At 38.0% G+C, this 16,341-nt stretch overlaps 1 protein-coding gene across 1 annotated transcript in view; it reads left to right on the forward strand.

Moving 5' to 3' along the window:
- LOC126326739 (protein CWC15 homolog) overlaps positions 1-4,643 on the forward strand; it is a 30,045-nt gene extending 25,402 nt beyond the window's left edge. The window contains exons 4-5 of the mRNA XM_049995786.1: positions 3,714-3,818; positions 3,901-4,643. Coding sequence (XP_049851743.1) covers positions 3,714-3,818; positions 3,901-4,038 — 243 coding nt within the window. The 3' untranslated portion in view covers positions 4,039-4,643. The remainder of the gene's footprint in view (positions 1-3,713; positions 3,819-3,900) is intronic.
- The last annotated feature ends 11,698 nt before the right edge of the window (positions 4,644-16,341 follow it).

The raw sequence follows: 16,341 nt of genomic DNA on the forward strand, positions 1-16,341 counted from the left end.
GACATTTGACACTGGTGCTGAACACTTTTCTGAAGGTTATTGATAACTAAAAGTACAACAAAGCAATTTGAGGCATTGTTCTTGAGTTAGGCGTTCACAGAAATCATAATAAACCATGCAATTGAAAACCTTTAGGTGGAATTTCCATTTTTGCCCCAATGCTGGTTCTTTAAGCGCTCTTTGGTGACAAACTAGTTGGCCAATTTATGAGCTGTTACTGTTTTAACATCAACAAATGACAAATTTTAAAACACTAATAATATCACAACTCAACAAGACTATCTAGCATTTGTTTGTAAAAAATTGGATGGCGATTGTGTAATATGCTGTACATTAGCAAATGGTGAGTCTCTTGTGAATTGTTTGATGGTCCATTGTAAATTCTGTGCACAGCACATACTGTTTCAAACTACAAAAACTGGTTGTTGAAGTAAGGTTCAGTTTTAGAAACAGAATTTGTGAATATACTTTTCATTGTTTAGATTGCGAGAGGAAAACTTAATGAAACTTATGCATTTTAGCAATTGTTGTTTTAGCCTGCAAAGTATAGTTACTTTATGCAGTTGTCATTAACAAACTCTTTATTGTTAGCCAGTAGTTTTAACTTACAACTTTTGGCACACGGGGAGGTGAGCCTGACTGGAAAGAATCCACTTCACAGATTAATGATGGGTGCTGGTGAGCCGGCCATCCTGAGTTTGGCTTTAGGTGGTTTCTCAGATCCTACTACCAGGTGAATACCAGGCTGGTACCCATGTCCCATCTCAGATACAAGTTACTCAAACAAACATTTCTAACATTCTTACACTTGCACATAGTATAAACTCTAGACACAGTCAGATGGGGGTGGGGGGTGAACTAAGAGACTTGGATATTGAGTCTCTTCACACCCTTAATCAGCTGCTAACAGCAGCAGCTGGTGGAAAATACTTGAGTGCAAAATGTCATTGCTTATATATTTAATTTCCTTGCAGTTAAGTTGCTCAATGGATAGGCTCACAGCCCATTGGAGGTAGCTGCGAAGAATTAGAGTTGCATTTGGACCAAAATATGTAATGGTATCAGGAGTTTAATATTGTTGGAAGCGAAGTATGACAATGTTATTTATGCTACTCACCTTGTAACATTGTAGCGTAGATATTGAGTCACAGATATGCAGAACAAAGAGACTGTCAAACAAGTAAGCTTTCAACCAAGAAGACCTAAATCTGAATTGGACAACATACACACACACATGCAAATGCAACTCATACACATACAACCACAGTCTCTGGCTGCTGAGACCGGACTGACAGGTTGACAACATACATATACACACACACATGAAAATGAAAATGCAACTTGTGCACACATGACCGCAGCCTCTGGGTGCTAAGGCCAGACTGGCAGGTCTGTTTTACTCACAGAAATTAAAGTTGTCCTCTTAGGTTCCTGCCTATCCACACACTCAGAAATCACCATATATTTTGCTGGTCACATGAACAGCAACAATTTAAGCTGTTCTCTTAGGTTCGTGCCTAACCACACCCTCGGAAATCTCTATATATTTGACGGGTCATATGAGTTGCAACAGTTTACACTGTTCTCTTAGGTTCCTGCCTAACCAGACGCTCTGAAATTGCCACATATGCCAAAGTAAACAACCAAATATTTATTTCATCCTTCATTCTCTAATGTTAAATTACATTGAATATTGCACAACGTGCTTGTGTGACATTCATAAGAAAGCCTGGCAGTTTGTAAAATTAGAATATAGTGTCTCTTGAAGGCATTGACATTTTATTAACTGATATTTAATGATAAGGGTGACATGTTCATGGCACATTTTCAGTGTGCTGTTGCCTTGAAACAACATACTGCAAGTTATAATTCAAGACAGCTAATTATGGCAAAATGAATATGGCACCTGCCACATCGATTGTTGATACTGCATGGGATATCGGAATGACCTTACATATGCAGAAAGTCTTGCGAGACAAGTGTTACCCTTGCTGATGTCATTATTCAACCTCACGACCGAGCGAGGTGATGATGCCCAGCCATCCAAAGATAGGTTTTCCACCATTTCCTAAAATCACTCTAGGCAAATGTTGTGACAGTTCCTTTGAAAGGGCACGGCCAAATTCCTTCCCCATCCTTGACATAATTTGAGCTTGAGCGCAATCTTTTTATGACCTTGATGTTGACAGGACATTAAACCCATCTTCTTTCCTTCCTTCAATGTGAATCCCAGAAGGTGTCAAAAACATATTTAAGGAACTTAGTTTCCTTTGTATTAAAACAGAAGTTATAACAGTGAAGCATTTATATTGCTTGAAGTACAAAAATTTGCTTTTATTTATTTGTAATTGCTATATTATTGGAGTATATTAACATTTCCACAGATCTTAGTAGGACTACAGGGTGAGCACTAAGAACTTTATATTTTCAAGATTTCGTACAAACTGTTCTAAGACCTTGTGCAACGTGTTACTTGTGATGGACTCTACCGCAATTGCGATTTCCTGCCATAACTGTGGCAAGGATTGGATTGTGGCCATCTGCATCACATGTTAAGCCATATCCCAGGCAGATGTGTGTTTAGGTGTTATGTGTGGAAATCAGGATGTGCGCCATCTTGTTGGAAGGTGAAGTTATTGAAATCTTCTTGCAATTGAGGCAAAAGCCACACAAGGAAGCTTGTGAAGTAGAAAATACCTGTGGCAGTTTTCTTCATGAAAAAGGAGCTGTAAATCTTCTCCCTCACCATTGTGTAGAATTGATCTTTGGCAAATCTCCTCTTCTACCGAGGAGAAATGAGTTTTCTGTTCCCCAAAAAATTAACATTCGGCTGATTAACTTTACCAGTAGTGTGTGAAATGTTGCTTCATCAATTTTAACTTTTTTGTGTCATCATTGTCTATCCTTGCCTACATCTTGGTGCAGAAGTCAGATTGTGCAGCATAATCTCCTGCAGTATGTGGACCATCTGCAGTCTGTATGGTTGGCTTTTGAAAATGGTTGTTTGTGGGATCTGAAGTTGATGACTTAGTGGGCATTTTGATTTCTGTTGTGTTTGCTGGATTACTGCTCAACCATGATCAGTATTTTGCTGCAACACAAGGCCAACCATGACTTTTGCCTGTTTAAATGCAGCCTTTTGTCTTCAAACTGTTTGTACCATGCAAAAAAGGAGACTTTGCTGGTGGCTCCCGGTGGAAGTGTGAGAGAAATGCTCACTGAGCAGCAGTTACTGACTCATTTTTGCTATCTAAGGGACACACTAGCTCTTCGGTTGTGGTGTAGTTGCCACTTTGTAAACTAGCACAGATTGGTGTAACAGCTTGCAACAAAAGAATTGTGCCCATACATAAAAGAAACTTCCAGATGTAGTCTATTAACAGGTGTGACACTAATACTTTGTACTGGTTCGTTTGCATGAATTTTGAAAGTTAGAAGTCTTTCTCAATATGAATGCAGATGGTAAATAGGTATATATGTAAATTGGAAAATTTTGTAGATCTGAATTTACCTGTTGGATTAACCAGATTTATCTCTCTCTCTTCCCCCTCCCCCCTCTTATCTCTCTCTCTCTCTCTCTCTCTCTCTCTCTCTCTCTCTCTCTCTCTCTCTGTGTGTGTGTGTGTGTGTGTGTGTGTGTGTGTGTGTGTGTGTGTGTGTGTGTGTGTCAAGACAATGACATTCTTTAATCAAATACTTCTAAATAATTATAGGAATCTGAGAAACGACAAGAAGAAGAGAGAATAAGAATGGAGAACATTTTGAGTGGAAACCCATTGCTGAATTACTCCGCACAGATGCAGAAGGCAGATTTGAAGGTGATTAAGATATGCTGTATCATTGTCACATGTATGGAGATTCCTATGAAAAGTTCATTTGTTAATTTGTTGTTCTTTCCAGGTCAAGAGACGTTGGGATGATGATGTTGTATTCAAGAACTGTGCCCGTTCTGAACCAGAGAAGAAGAAAGACCAATTTATCAATGATTCATTGCGTTCAGAGTTTCATAGAAAATTCATGGAGAAATATGTGAAGTGACTGTTTCTCTGTTTGCCTCTGAATGTGGGATTACAGAAATGCAGCTTTGGTTTCTGCACAGTTGTGAAAGACAAATTTTGAAAGTACCTCTTGAATCAATGTGCAAGGGTGTTGTTGCAGTGGGACAACGAGTGGTTAACTTGAGAAGACATGCAAATCCATTAATGTTTAATTATAGTCTCAGTTTCTAAAAGTAAATGTGACTCGCGTGGGAGCTACTACTTGGTTATAAAGAAATTAAAAAGTTATATAAAATAATGAATCAAGTGAGCTTAAATACAGCCACTTTTGTGTAATATATGAAACCATATAGTGTTTTACTCTTTGATAATTCTTTACTATTTTGTGATGCCAAATAGTGCAATGAGCATTTATTTCTAAGTAGACAAATGGTGTAGTTATTTGCAGACTGTCGTTTATAGTGCAAGTGTCTAATAAATTATTTCTGATACATTTAGACCATTATCAAGCCTTTTTATGTCACTAGTTACTGATGACAGAAATAACAACTAGTCACTGTACATATTTTTTAATGGGTCAGAATATGTTCACATCATTGTCTGAAATGTATTATGAATGATTAAATCTGTGGCAAGCATTGAGTATTTACAATTTTTCATTTTCAGTATGATTACACATAAAATATTGCAGATTTAGGTTAATGGTTTCTGTCTTATGTTAGTGGTTTCATTTACAAAAGTTGCTGAAATGTGTCTTTGATAATGCAGCAGAGTGGAGGCTGTTACAAAATTTCTTAGCAGATTAAAACTTCATGCCAGAAACAATCCCTATGTTTCCATAATTGAGGACAGTGCAGTAGAATTTATAACTATTTTATAGCTTATTGATATAACACTTTTGGGTTACCAGTGTGGCATAAATGACTGCTGCACATGTTTCAGTGTATAAAATTTAGTGCTATTGGTTGTTCCCAAGAATATCCTACCTATAGCCTTTCAAAGAGGAGCAGGCTGCTGCTGGCTTCTCACAATGCCATTGTAATGTGAATTAGTATTGACAGGTCCAGCAGCAGTGTTGTGTCATCTAACAGAGATTTCCACATACATAAGGGTTTTTAAGCAATGTAAGATACCGTTCAAGGTTACTGTACTCTTTAGCTTTCTAGCTTGAGAATGACTGTCATTTTTGTATTACCAGTATTTCACTGTTATGCAGATGAAGCTAGATAAACAAGAGTTGAAGGGACCCTGATTCCCCCCCCCCCCCTCTAACTCATAGGTGTTTTTCACTTATATACATTCAAAAGTGGTTTCTCTCAGTTATAGAGGTTTTTCTTAACCCACATGTGTGTCTCACTTATAGAAGTTTAAAAATAGGTGGGGAACAGCAAATAAAATGCTTACAGAATTAAGAAACGCATTAATGGCTAATGACATAATTATCTGAACAAGTATTATGTACAATAATACACTTACTGTATTTTGTGGACTATAAGATGCACCTCAAGTTTTAAGCAGTTTTTTTAAAAAAATAACATTTTTATAATTAGATTGCAAATCCAGACTAAAAAAATCATCATTTTAATAAAACCAAACTGACTGTAAAAATCCCAGAAAAGCGTCATCTGAACTTACTTTTTCTTTCTCTTCATTGTCCTCTCTGTATATAAGAGGTCTTCAGTGTCATCAAAAGTGTTATTTATACCACACTTCTTGAAAGACTCAACAATAATGTACTCTCTCTCTAGACCACGACTGTTTTATTCACCGACACATTTGTGTGATTGTAGGTAGTTTTAAAGCACCCTTCACCGTGAATTCATGTTGGGTTTCATCCATCATCCATTTGTCCCATTACTCTCTCATATATACATTTTAATTGTTGCAATTATAAGCCCTCCCAGAATAACACAAGCTCTTTATTTCCCTGTCTCAACTTTCTCTCTTCTTCAATAAAGCACATTGCCTTCTCTCCCACACTCTTATTAATCTACAATTTCATACTAGCTTCTTCCATCCAACCCTTGTCATTTATGTGAACACCACCACCTGACAGTATTTCAGAAGGTTTTGGCATTGGTTTGTTCTTAAAAGTGATCATTGGATTAAGTTTAGTACTGTCAGCACAACCATCCGCCACTCACCGTCAGGTGGCTTACGGAGTATGGATGTAGATGTAGATGTAGAACGTGGAAGGATAACAGTGTAGTGCATTTTTTCATTTCCACTTGTTTTCATAGTTGCAGTTTAGCACCTTTCATGTCAACAGTTCTGTTACTTGGTACATTAAATGTTGGAAGAGTTTCATCCACATTTGCTATTTGGCTTAGTTCCGCACTAGTTTTCTTTCAATATTGAATAACATAAGTGCTGAAAATATGTTTTCTCTTCATACTGTTGTGGCATTTTGTGAGATATTTTGGTTGTAATTCACATGCTAAGTCTCTGACACTTGTGTATTTGAATCATTGTTGTATTAGGTAGTTCCAATGCCATTTCGATGGTGTCTTTGAATCCATTTCAATACATCATCTTATAGTTTTGGCCGTTTTGCATTCAGTTCTCTATTTGCACATTTTTTTCAGTTCTTGTTTACTAGCCTACCAATTGCGAATAATTTTTTCTGTTTGTGGAGGGTCGAGATGCTGCTCAGCTGTCCTGTTTCTGCGTTGTTCTGCATATGCTATTACTATGAATTTATAGCCTGCGTCATATGAATACCTTTTTTTTTCCATTTCAAAACTAGCTACTTACAAAAGCTTTGTACCACTACTGGTAATACAGGTCACTTTAAATTCAAGTCCATTGGCACTGTTAACTGCAATGATGCATCATAGGCTAGACAGTTTTCTGTTTCTGATGGCGGCGTGAGAGGGAGACAGTAAGCTTGTAAATTCTTGCAACTCATGTTCGTTGCATTGGTACGTCACTGCTGTCAGTTGAATCCAGTGCTGCCAGATATAGTTCTTCCACAGCATATAATATAGGGCCATTTTTAAGATAGGCAGGAATTTTAAATCAAGCACTGGACATTTTTACACTAATTTTGAGTATAAGGTGCACCTGAATTTTAGAGGCAATTTTTTGAATGAAAAATGCGTTTTACAGCCTGTAAAATACAGTCTTTAAATAAATCCATCAATTCTCTCTCTCTCTCTCTCTCTCTCTCTCTCTCTCTCTTTTTCTCTGAACCTGTTTTTCAAGCTTGCATATCTTTTTTAAAAATTCAGTAGTCAGAGTCCATACAAAATTTAAAAATAATCTATGCGGTGTGTCTAGCACATTTAAAACTTCTTACTTCTTTAGAAGGTGCTTTTCTACTTCCTCAAAACATCTGTTTGATCATCTTCATTGTCATTGCCATTTCTGCAAAAATGTCTCAATGTTTAGTCTGACAACCAGCACATTGTTGTCCACTCCTATGAATTCTGAGGCCCATTCTTTGTTGCTAAGCCCAGTTTTAACACCAATTCTCTCTGCTCCTGAGGCTTTGTTGCCCGTGCTGATCCAAAACCCAGCTTTCTTGATAGTAACATCACTTACAGCAGACATTGTGCCCCCCCCCCCCCCCCAGCGAATTTCATAACAATGAGAAAATTTACCTCAAGGTAGTGTCCTAGTCCAGGACAGTCAGAATGTGTCTGACTTCTTTGTGATAATAACATTTAAAAGTTTGTGATTTCTTGGTCCAACAGCTGTAAAAAGTGGCAGTATTGCAAGTAAAGAAAATGACTTCAATATTACTGAGAATATGGTCAGAGCAATGGATAATAAAAAGTTTTCTTCCTTTATTCTTCATTTGGTTATAACTTACTTCAACATCTCTTGTCATCCAGGCATTTGTTTTACTATCATAACCAATGGGTCCCTCCCATGAACCATGTACCTTGCCGTTGGTGGGGAAGCTTGCGTGCCTCAGCGATACAGATGGCCGTACTGTAGGTGCAACTACAACGGAGGGGTATTTGTTGAGAGACCAGACAAACGTGTGGTTCCTGAAGAGGGGCAGCAGCCTTTTCAGTAGTTGCAGGAGCAACAGTCTGGATGATTGACTGATCTGGCCTTGTAACACTAACCAAAACGGCCTTGCTGTGCTGGTACTGCGAACGGCTGAAAACAAGGGGAAACTACAGCCGTAATTTTTCCCAAGGGCACGCAGCCTTACTGGATGGTTAAATGATGATGGCGTCCTCTTGGGTAAAATATTCCGGAGGTAAAATAGTCCCCCATTCAGATCTCCGGCCAGGGACTACTCAAGAGGATGTCGTTATCAGGAGAAAGAAAACTGGCGTTCTGCGGATCGGAGCGTGGAATGTCAGATCCCTTAATCGGGCAGGTAGGTTAGAAAACTTGAAAAGGGAACTGGATAGGTTAAAGTTACATATAGTGAGAATTAGTGAAGTTCGGTGGCAGGAGGATAAGACTTTTGGTGAGGTGAATATAGGGTTATAAATACAAAATCAAATAGGGGTAATGCAGGAGTAGGTTTAATAATGAATAAAGAAATAGGAGTGCGGGGAAGCTACTACAAACAGCATAGTGAACGCATTATTGTGGCCAAGATAGACACGAAGCTCACACCTACTACAGTATTACAAGTTCATATGCCAACTAGCTCTGCAGATGATGAAGAAATTGATGAAATGTATGATGAGATGAAAGAAATTATTCAGGTAGTGAAGGGAGATGAAAATTTAATAGTCATGGGTGACTGGAATTCGAGAGTAGGAAAAGGGAGAGAAGGAAACATAGTAGGTGAATACGGATTGGGCAAAGAAATGAAGGAGGAAGCCGCTTGGTAGAATTTTGCACAGAGCATAACTTAATCATAGCTAACACTTGGTTCAAGAATCATAAAAGAAGGTTGTACATATGGAAGAATCCTGGAAATACTAGAAGGTATCAGATAGATTATATAATGGTAAGACAGAGATTTAGGAACCAGATTTTAAATTGCAAGACATTTCCAGGGGCAGATGTTGACTCTGACCACAATCTATTGGTTATGAGCTGTAGATTAAAACTGAAGAAACTGCAAAAAGGTGGGAATTTGAGGAGATGGGATCTGGATAAACTGAAAGAACCAGAGATTGTACAGAGTTTCAGGGAGAGCATAAGGGAACAATTGTCACAAATTTGGGAAAGAAATACAGTAGAAGAATAATGGGTAGCTCTGAGGGATGAAGTAGTGAAGGCAGCAGAGGATCAAGTAGGTAAAAAGACGAGGGCTAGTAGAAATCCTTGGGTAACAGAAGAAATATTGAATTTAATTGATGAAAGGAGGAAATATAAAAATGCAGTAAATGAAGCAGGCAAAAAGGAATACAAACGCCTCAAAAATGAGATCGACAGGAAGTGCAAAATGGCTAAGCAGGGATGGCTAGAGGACAAATGTAAGGATGTAGAGGCTTATCTCACTAGGGGTAAGATAGATACTGCCTACAGGAAAATTAAAGAGACCTTTGGAGAAAAGAGAACCACTTGTATGAATATCAAGAGCTCAGATGGAAACCCAGTTCTAAGCAAAGAAGGGAAAGCAGAAAGGTGGAAGGAGTATACAGAGGGTCTAACAAGGGCGACGTACTTGAGGACAATATTGTGGAAATGGAAGAGGATGTAGATGAAGACAAAATGGGAGATATAATACTGCGTGATGAGTTTGACAGAGCACTGAAAGACCTGAGTCGAAACAAGGCCCCGGGAGTAGAAAACATTCCATTGGAACTACTGACGGCCTTGGGAGAGCCAGTCCTGACAAAACTCTACCATCTGGTGAGCAAGATGTATGAGACAGGCGAAATACCCTCAGACTTCAAGAAGAATATAATAATTCCATTCCCAAAGAAAGCAGGTGTTGACAGATGTGAAAATTACCGAACAATCAGTTTAATAAGCCACAGCTGCAAAATACTAACGCGAATACTTTACAGACGAATGGAAAAACTAGTAGAAGCCAACCTTGGGGAAGATGAATTTGGATTCCGTAGAAATATTAGAACACGTGACGCAATACTGACCTTATGACTTCTCTTAGAAGACAGATTTCCAGGCAGATCTACGTTTCTAGCATTTGTAGACTTAGAGAAAGCTTTTGACAATGTTGACTGGAATATTCTCTTTCAAATTCTAAAGGTGGCAGGGGTAAAATACAGGGAGTGAAAGGCTATTTACAATTTTTACAGAAAACAGATGGCAGTTATAAGAGTTGAGGGATATGAAAGGGAAGCAGTGGTTGGGAAGGGAGTGAGACAGGGTTGTAGCCTCTCACCAATGTTATTCAATCTGTATATTGAGCAAGCAGTAAAGGAAACAAAAGAAAAATTCGGAGTAGGTATTAAAATCCATGGAGAAGAAATAAAAACTTTGAGGTTCGCCGATGACATTGTAATTCTGTCAGAGACAGCAAAGGACTTGGAGGAGCAGTTGAATGGAATGGACAGTGACATGAAAGGAGGATATAAGATGAACATCAACAAAAGCAAAATGAGGATAATGGAATGCAGTCGAATTAAATCGGGTGATGCTGAGGGAATTAGATTAGGAAATGAGACACTTAAAGTAGTAAAGGAGTTTTGCTATTTGGGGAGGAAAATAACTGATGATGGTCGAAGTAGAGAGGATATAAAATGTAGACTGGCAATGGCAAGAAAAGCGTTTCTGAAGGAGAGAAATTTGTTAACATTGAATATAGATTTAAATGTCAGGAAGTCGTTTCTGAAAGTATTTGTATGGAGTGTAGCCATGTATGGAAGTGAAACATGGACGATAAATAGTTTGGACAAGAAGAGAATAGAAGCTTTCGAAATGTGGTGCTACAGAAGAATGCTGAAGATTAGATGGGTAGATCACGTAACTAATGAGGAGGTATTGAATAGAATTGGGGAGAAGAGGAGTTTGTGGCACAACTTGACAAGAAGGGACTGGTTGGTAGGACATGTTCTGAGGCATCAAGGGATCACAAATTTAGCATTGAAGGCCAGTGTGGAGGGTAAAAATCATAGAGGCAGACCAAGAGATGAATACACTAAGGAGATTCAGAAGGACGTAGGTTGCAGTAAGTACTGGGAGATGAAGAAGCATGCACAGGATAGAGTAGCATGGAGAGCTGCTTCAAACCAGTCTCAGGACTGAAGATCACAACAACAACAACAACCAATGGGTCGAGTTTTACCCTTATAAATGATTAAATTAGTATACCATAACATTGACTCATCCTTTTCCTCCACCTTCAAAGCAGAAAATCGATCCGATTAGAAAATTAGACTTATTTGGACAGAAGTAAAGGCTTCCTGTTTAGTGAAGAGCACGGATCACAAAAATCACTTTCAGCTGAGCTGATTGGCTGGTCCTACTGCCAGTTACAACAACTGGCACTCAATCCCCTTCAGTTGATTTTATGGGCCCCAAAAGTTGGCACTGCAATAGTTCTATATGCACATTGTTTGATCGTGTTGTGAACATCATTATGGGGGGGGGGGGGGGGGGGTTAGTGACGGACATCCTCTATCCATGAGGAGCTGCATGGATCTCTGATGCAATAGCGAAATGACAGCCTGTTGGGGAATTGGACGTTATATCTCTTGACCAGTTATGGTACAACTACATGGAATTGAGCCTTGGAGATAACAGTAAGCCCCATTGCAGATAAATACATGAAATACAGAAGAATAAAAAAAATATACGAAACTCGTTATTTTACAGGTAAGAGTGAAAATAAAATGAAATTTTAAGAGGCTAAGTATACAGCAGTCTGCAAAATCCTGTTGGTGCTAGGCTTATTGGTCCGGGGTGTATAGGTGAATTATGCAAAGTATCATTAGATTCATTACAGCATCACAAATTGAGTGTACAGATTTTTTGATTGATAAATAACATGCTCATGGATATTTTTAAGGAACTGTGGGTCATGGCATGGCTGACATTACTTTTTGGATGACAGGATAGCATTTTGTTCACATTAATATTACTGTATTGTAGTTCGAGAAAGCAATCTGTGGTGTGGTGCCAGGTACAGGATATCTGGGCTGGCGATGTGCCACTGTCATGCTGTACTCCAGTGCTAGTAAAGTATATTAAATTGTGTTGCAAACTCACCTTTGAAACAGAGATCATTTTAATTTCTCAGTGAAGATAAGAGGCAGTTTGTTCATCCAGTAATGTTTACGAGTTACCTTTGTAGCACACTTTTTTTAATAATAATAATAATAATAATAATAATAGTTTTATCAGGAAAGCACTTTGTTTTCATTGTAAATGTCATCTGAATGATACTTGTACTAAATAATTAGCAGATCTTCAGTTTACTGCATAGCTTTCCAGAGCCACTTTTTGAAAAACCTGTATTCCTGAGTTTTATTTTGTCAAAGTAATGTGGTTTTCCTTTCACTAATGGTCCATCTATGGGAATATTTTTATCAAGGGTTTGTTGAATTCATTCCCTGAGATGCTCCTCGGTGTTGGGAAATGCAACAGCTCTATTTTTGTAATATTTTCATGTCCCCCTTAGTACTGAGACATTGTAGTATGTCCATCTTTGATAATCTTTTAAAAGATGAGATGAGGTAAGACAAACTCACTTAAAATCACACTTCATGGCATCTTGCTCTTGAAGCACTCAACATTCTAAGTTTGTCACTTTAGTTTTTCACTTTGACATCATGAGAGTGCAATACAACTTACTCAGAGATTGACACTTTTCAAATAATTCATTTTTATCTCTGAAAACATTGTCACTGTTCAGAGAAACTGTAACCAAACCTTTGTCTGTCTGGCATATCAAAACATACACAACACATTGCGTTTCTCACGGTATTTACAAATAAAGAAGTATTTTGTTCATTTGTATACTTAATAATGTATCCAATTTTGAAAGAGCTTAATAACAGAAATGTGTCTAATGTATGTATATTCAAAATGTTCGCTAAAATAACTTATTAGTTAATTGTTTTGCCACATTTCCCTCAAGTCAACCACATATAACACTTAAGCTTTGTCTTTTTAATATTTATTACTCTTGAATATGTATGAATTATATATGTGCCTATAATGCTTTAAATAATGGCATAAATGACTGGTTTTCTAGACCCTACATGCTTTGAGGTGGCTGGTCTCTTAATTGTTGAGATGATGATCTTACTTATAGAGATGTGGACAAGAAAAAATAATCTTCATTAGAGGGGTATCTACCTAGAAGTTCAAGGGAGCAAAGATGAAGGGACCTGATAACTGGTATCACTTATAAGAGTGTCCTTTCTCTTGCCTAGGTTCAGTTGTGTCTATTTATTATGACTGGGTACGTGCTGTAAATGTTAAGGAAGTGCAAGAATTGTTTGATCTCATCAGCTGACTTGTTTCTATCTACAGCTGTCATCTGTTATGGTTATTGTAACTCGTCCAGAAATAAATTCAATAACCTGCTCCAATAACATTTATCATTTTTGAAGGACAGTGGAGCTATATTTTTCTATTCTTGAATGTTTCCACAAATATTATCTTTGGATCATCTTCGTATCACACTGGAAAGTATTGTGGAAATGCAAGTAATTCAAGGAGTAAACGTAAGCACACATTTTGTAGTTGAGACGAGAGATTATCAGGCACATAAACAAGGTTCTTCAGAGCTAATTGATAAACATCGTCTTGGCCGACTACATAGTCTTCGTGCTGTGTATTGATTGGATTGTGTTAAATGTATTTTGTATCAAATAGCTCCAAAGAAAGAGATTGTCCAAAAACAGATACTTTTTTTCAATACTTTTTTATGTGCTCATCAAAAAAAAGCTGTGACTGTACAGTGAATGGCTACCTTTACTCCTTCAATCATCAGCATGTCTTTCATATGTCAGTGGCAGGTGTGCATACGTATTATGCTACTTCGTTTCTTCTGGGAGTTTAGAGAGATGAACCAATCCAGGTGTTGATGTTTTTTCTATAATCTGGCTTTGGAGTTTGTTCATGTGACTGAACTTTCAGAAAACTCCCTCCTGAGTTTTGTTGTACCTATGTAGCTGTGTGTTGCTAATGCACAATTTCTCTAAAATTAATTTAGTGCAGTTTCATAACCATATATTTTTAGGACACACAGATCTTGTTTCTGGTGTATATTACTTCTCATCATTGTTCACTGTTTGGTTTCATGTGGATTTCATTTGTAAGTAAATTCGTGTTCTACTTACTTAATTCATTGAAGACCCCAGTCCTTTAGTCCTTTAATCACAACAGAGTATTCACATGAGTGGAGGCCTTTGCACATAGAGTCCATTTCAGTACTTTTTTTTGTCATGGTGTGAAAACTATCAAAGTTTCTGATATCTCTTATCAGTTGAAGCACTTTCACACCTATAAACTTTTATTAAAATAAACATTGCAACTATACCAATGAAAATAATTTTTGAAAATATAAAGCAACTGGATGGATAAAAAATTTACTATCCAAGCAGTGGCAGGAGTGTGCGCACGTATAAATGTTACAAAAATTTGCAAGCTTATGAAGACATTGGCTGCTGCTCCTGGTAAAAGCTTTGAAGGGAAAGGAAGAAGGATGAAAAAACAGGACTGGTACAATTTAGGAAATGGAGAGTTTGAGAAAGTTGCCCAGAACCCCATGTCAGGAGAGACTTAGTGGATGGGATGAGAAGGAAAGACTAATCATTGGGGAATGCACCAGACAAAATATGAAAACCTGAGGGCTTAAAAGTGGAAGGTGGGTACTTGTAAGACAGATAATACTGACAAAACAAGTCTCGCATGATATTTTCTCAGAAATCTCTATTGCTTATTACCATGTCTTTCACTTCTAAGACCTTCAGTTTTTCAAGTCTCATTTGGTGCACGCCCCAATAATCAGTTATTTTTTTAGCTGTGTGTCTTTTTATTACCAATCCTCCAGAATTTGACTTTTAGTAGCACTAGGGCCTCATATGTGTTCTGATAGTATGTCGCAAACAGTCTGAAGGTCTCTTTTTGTGAATCTCTTTGCAACTTAACTTTTTGCCATTTAAATTTGCATAATGTTTTGTACCATCTGCTGATAACTGGCCCTTTTCAAAGGCTTTGTGTTGTGTTTCCGTACCAATGAGGTAACACTGAGAGAGCCAACAGTGCGATTATCACGAATTGTGGAGCTTGCTGTAGAGGGTTCGCACGTGTCTCAACACAGATACATGTAGAGTAGGTGCGACCACATCAAAGGATATCTGTGGTCAGGTGACACCAATGAGAAGGGAAGGAGACCCTTTTTTCAGTAGCTGCAGAGGCAAAAGTTTGGATGACCGTGTAATCTGACCTTGGATAAATGTTCTGTTTTCAAATCATGTCAATTCAGATAAAGTTCTCAAGCTTCCAACAGCCATCACCAGAAGTTTTAACTTCTGCTTCCAGTATAGGAAAGGTGTTCTGGATAACATAAGGCAGCAGCATCCAGAACATTCCAAATGTGGGCAAGCGTAACACATACGCAAGAAGCCGAGTAAAGCAGTGTATTGCAGCACTTACCCACTACCAGTGTGATGATGATGACAGCAGATGTGAGGAGCTGGTACCATATTTGAATCTGCTCACCTACCAACCTGTAAATGTCAACTCTGATACTGTTCTGTGTCCAAAGCCTGCCCCTATGCCCTATCAAGTGTGTACCCCAGTTCTCCACTCAAGTTATTGTGCTGTATTATTTATAGTAGAATCCCGCTATCTTACTTTGCCTCCTCAAGTACATATCATTTTCCAATTTCCTACATTGCGTATGGTCCTTGTTGTTCAGCAAAGCATTTTGTGACTGTGGATAGTTTGCTAGGCACTAAGTATTCTACAGGTGTTCCAACCTGCTTCAAAGATTCATGAAAATTACGCCATGTTTTAGATTAAGTTGCTGAATGCAGATGTATGGTATTTACTGTGGATGCAGTGGTATTAGTGTAGGACAAACCACCCACAGTTGCCAAGCCCTACACTGAACACAAAGTACCATATAAAACAATGAGAACTGGACAAGTCTGCTACAGCAGAACTTTGTTTATAGAAGGGCCACAGAATATCACATTAGGAGAAGAGACTTTTGGTACAGGAAAGTACACATTAGGGTGGGAAAAAAAAAAAAAAAAAAAAAAAAAAAAAAAAAAAAAAAAAAAAAAAAAAACCAAGGTTTAGTTATGGCACAATAACTTTATAAGAGAAAATGAGTACAGAGTTATCACATGGGGTAGGCTTATGATGCTGGACAGAAGCAGAGGAAAATGCTTGACAGTTACAAGATGGTGGGGTGCTTGTTCCTCATGCCAGCTGTTATCATTGCATTGGTGCTGTGGTGGACTACTTAACTTTCTGTGCACATGTTAATTCATCCCAT

Source organism: Schistocerca gregaria, chromosome 2 (assembly GCF_023897955.1).
Source record: "Schistocerca gregaria isolate iqSchGreg1 chromosome 2, iqSchGreg1.2, whole genome shotgun sequence".
Lineage (NCBI taxonomy): Eukaryota > Metazoa > Arthropoda > Insecta > Orthoptera > Acrididae > Schistocerca > Schistocerca gregaria.